This window comes from Phocoena sinus, chromosome 18, assembly GCF_008692025.1.
Source record: "Phocoena sinus isolate mPhoSin1 chromosome 18, mPhoSin1.pri, whole genome shotgun sequence".
NCBI classification, from domain to species: domain Eukaryota; kingdom Metazoa; phylum Chordata; class Mammalia; order Artiodactyla; family Phocoenidae; genus Phocoena; species Phocoena sinus.
The window spans coordinates 5,864,127-5,868,088 of NC_045780.1; the positions used below are offsets into that span (position 1 = coordinate 5,864,127).

Here is a 3,962-nt window from a genome sequence, read left to right on the forward strand (position 1 = left end):
AAGCACCACGGGCAGCAGTGGAAATGAAGCCAGTAAGGACGTCACTGGGCACAGAGAGGCGAGGCGTGCGGGTGACTCAGAGCATTGTGTGGAGAGAGGCTGGGGCTGAGACAGTACGACGTCGAAACAACAGGCCCTGCCTCGGGCGTGGGCGGTGAGCACAAGGGAGGGATCCTGGCTGGTGGCCACGTTTCCAGCTTGAGCAGATGGCTGAACCGTGCCACAAGTTACTGAGATGCTGAGACTGGGAGAGGCACTGGTTTACCAGGGCTGAAGGAATCCAGAGTTGCCCTTAGGACACATCACCTTTAAAGCAAAACATGCCTCCTGGCGGGGTCATCAATGGGCAGTTAGACGGAGGGGTCGGGAGGCTGGAGCGCTCTGAGGAATCCTTTTGGGAACGCTTAGTATGTAAGTCATGAGACAGGAGGGGGTCACGCGGGGAGAGAGGGCAGAGGAGAGGAGAGAGCCTAGAGCCACGCTGGAAGCCAGCATTTAGGAGGCATGCATGTGTCTAAGGGAAACAGGGAGAAGCCTGCAACCGATTCTGCAGATCAGCAAGGGAAGCTGGAGCAAAACTCAGCAAAGTGCAGCATCAGAGGAGCCGGGAGAAGCACGTGTTTGAAGATGAGGACTTGGGCGGGGAAGATGGATGCGAAGGTCAAGCAAGACGAAAACAGAGAAAGTATCCCCTGGATTGGTAACCTGGAGGAGCTCGGCAGCTCTGACGAGGACAGAAGCAAGGCTGGAGTGGGCTTGAGGCGTGAATGGCTGAGAGGAAGAGTCACACCGTGGGCAGCTCTCAAGAAGTTTTGCTCAAACGAGGGCAAAAGTGTCGCGGGGGAGAGGCGGGTAGCAGAGAAACGTGTCGTCGGTAGCGGCAAGAGGATGCAGGATAAACCAGTGATGAGCTTGATCGATGTTTAACAAAACCCCCTTTGGAAACTGAAACCTTCATTTGTATTGGTGTAAATACTCTCCGCACAGCCGATTCCAAGTCACCGACACAATGTCCCTGAAACTATAACAACTGGCTCTGAGGAATGAGGGTGACCCATCTCCAGCCTAAACCGTACTGGGAGTGGTCCTGAGGAGGAGAAAGAGAGCATTGTTTCAAGACAAAAGGGAGGTGAGAGGGTGGGGGAGGGGGGGTGAGTTGGGGGAAGGATGACAAGGTTCCGATTAGGAGGGAAGCCCCTCGCAAGTGCACGCCCAGGGGATGCTAGTGCTGGTGGAGTTAAAGGATCCTGTGGTGGCTTCTGAACAGGAGCAGGGGGCCAGGGAGGGGTGATGGGTGAGAGGGATGGAGGGTTAGAGCCCAGAGGAAATATGCTGACCTAATCCGGGGGGGGGGTGGCTGCTCCCCAGACGCTTGGTCTGTTGAGGAATCAGGGTCTGAGAGGCCAGCGTCGTGGATGTGTCATCTCCACAAACCTTGAAAGAGGCCAAAAGTGCTGAACAAGTTGAGTGGCCAGGCAGAGAGGCAGCCGGGAGGCAAAGCCTTCTGGATGTGAGGGGCGTGTGTGCGTGTGTGTGTGTGTGTGTGTGTGGAGTGGGGTGCTTTTCTGGAAGTCCATGCATGACGGACGTCAGAAGGAGGTGGCATGGAAGAGATGCAGGGACTTACTCAGCAGAGAGGGAGAGACATGGTCTGCATGTAGCACTGGTGACCCGGGAAAACACAACTTTTGCTCGTGGTCCTGAGGTCCGAGAGGTGAGAGAGACAAACAGCCCCAGATGCTAGGGCTGTACTGGAACATTCTCAGGGCGAGCCAGGTGCTTGTGAAGGAGCGGGGCGGGGCTGAGGGGTCTGCTGATGGCAAAGTGAGGCGGCGGTAGAAGCTTGGAGAGGAGGCCTGGCTGGGGACTGGGCCTGATGGGGGCTGCGCAGAGCAGTCTGTGGGTGTGATTCTGGGTGAGCAGTGGCTTGGGTTTCTGGCAGCGGCTGTGGTTAAGAGTGGCTTTGAGTCACGCGCCCTTGTTTGGGTACCACAAATTCCACACCAATATACCTCCAACATTATCAACAAGACGCCAGACTTGAGATCCTGTGAGGTATTACCTGAGTTAACCTCTAAGCAGACTGAAATTCTCTCAAGTATCATTCAGCAGCCCCCAGTCACTGAGCCCTTAATTCCTCACTTCGGACCTCCTGGGTTCTTGTCCAGATTCCTGGCACCCAGTTTAGATTTCTGGGCCGAAGACATTCCTGCCTTAGAGAGTTTTTCTCTCTGAAATTTCATTTCAAATACCTTTTGTATGTCCTCTTTAGCTTCTCCTAAAGCTGTCCATTTGTGATCCGTAAGACTGTTTCTTCTTTAGCATTTGTTTTCCCTTAGTTGTCAGATTAACTCAAAACATACTACTTCCAAGGGGGTTTTCTTTGATTCCTCCAACTTTTCTCCTAAACAAAAGGGAGGTTTAAAAACATTAGCCGGCTCCCTCTGCTCCCGCCGCTGGCTCCCAGGGCACGGAGTGGGGCCAGAGTCGCAGCCGCTGCGTCGCGCTCTCCAGCTGTTACCCTCCATGTGCCCGGGCTCCCTCGCTCCCCTTCCTCAGGCCGCCGCTTACCCCGGGGTCTCTGGAAATAATGGAAGGAACCCTCAACCTGGCTCATCAGAGCAGACGAGCAGACCGTTTAGTAGCTGCAGGAAAATACGAAGAGGCTATTTCTTGTCACAAAAAGGCTGCAGCGTATCTTTCTGAAGCTATGAAGCTGACACAGTCTGAGCAGGCTCATTTATCACTGGAACTGCAAAGGGATAGTCACATGAAACAGCTTCTCCTCATCCAGGAGAGGTGGAAGAGGGCAAAGCGGGAGGAAAGATTGAAAGCCCAGCAGAGCACAGACAAGGGTGCCGCTGCCCGGCTTCAGGCATCTCACAGACCCTCTGCTGAGGACGCAGACAGCCAGAGCCCCCTGCTCTCTCAGAATTACAGCCTTTCCACAGAGAAACACTTGCCTGAAATTCAGGGGGTCTTTGACAGGGATCCAGACACACTACTATTTTTACCTCAGCAGAAGAGCAAGCCAACAGAGCTGTGCATTGGAAGCAAAGCCCCAAGAGATGATAAAACAATTATAGAGGAGCAGGCAACCCAAATTGCAGATTCGAAGAGGCATGTGGAATTCTTCGTGGCTGAGAATGAAAGATTAAGGAGCGAAAATAAACAGCTAAAGGCTGAAAAGGCCAGACTTCTAAAAGGCGAAAGCCAAGGATATTCCAATATCCAGTCTTCCTCCCTTGGATTTTCCATCTCCAGAACGTCCCCTCATGGAACTCTCTGAAGATATTCTGAAAGGACTTATGAATGATTAAAATGGAAGGTCAGGGCTTCCCGGTGGTGCAGCGGTTGGGAGTCCGCCTGCCGATGCAGGGGACGCGGGTTCGTGCCCCGGTCCGGGAAGATCCCACATGCCGCGGGGCGGCTGGGCCCGTGAGTCATGGCCGCTGAGCCTGCGTGTCCGGAGCCTGTGCTCCGCAGAGGGAGAGGCCACAACAGTGAGAGGCCCGCGTACCGCAAAAATAAATAAATAAATAAAATAAAATAAAATGGAAGGCCACAGAAGAGGTGAAAAAGAGGAAATAATATGGTAATACAGTTAATCCAGCAAAAAAAAAAAGAAGAAAAAGGAAAACCACATGCAAGGGTGTCCCGGAGATGCTGCACCCAGCATCCCGCGGAGGAGAGGCATTGACAAGACTCGGAAACAGTCACTGTGAAGTACGTCGCGCATCGGATTTACTGACTCGAGCTAATGATTCCAGACTTGGCAGATACTAAACTCTTGGAGGTTCACTTTCTCCTGATACAAACCAAATGGCTATCTGGAATAATTTTTTTTCAAGCAACAATTATTTTTCTTCAGGGTTAAAATGTATAAAAGTATGTTATGTGTCATTAATCTATAATGCCATAAGTGATAATGCAAAACCCAAATCGCAGTGGTCACCCGAGGG

The 3,962-nt window shown here is 52.4% G+C and overlaps 1 protein-coding gene across 1 annotated transcript; it reads left to right on the forward strand.

The window, feature by feature from the left end:
• The first annotated feature begins 2,526 nt into the window (after window positions 1-2,526).
• LOC116743281 (nuclear receptor-binding factor 2-like) lies at window positions 2,527-3,289 on the forward strand. The gene is made up of 2 exons (XM_032611663.1): window positions 2,527-2,611; window positions 2,694-3,289. Exons 1-2 carry the CDS (start codon window positions 2,527-2,529, stop codon window positions 3,287-3,289), a joined length of 681 nt encoding a protein of 226 aa, XP_032467554.1.
• Window positions 3,290-3,962: the final 673 nt, after the last annotated feature.

Coding starts and splice junctions, on each gene's coding strand:
- LOC116743281 (XM_032611663.1), top strand. CDS start 2,527: ATGTGCCCGGGCTCCCTCGCTCCCCTTCCTCAGGCCGCCGCTTACCCC. Junction 2,612..2,693: donor TGGAAGGAACCCTCAACCTG/GCTCATCAGAGC, acceptor AAAAGGCTGCAG/CGTATCTTTCTGAAGCTATG.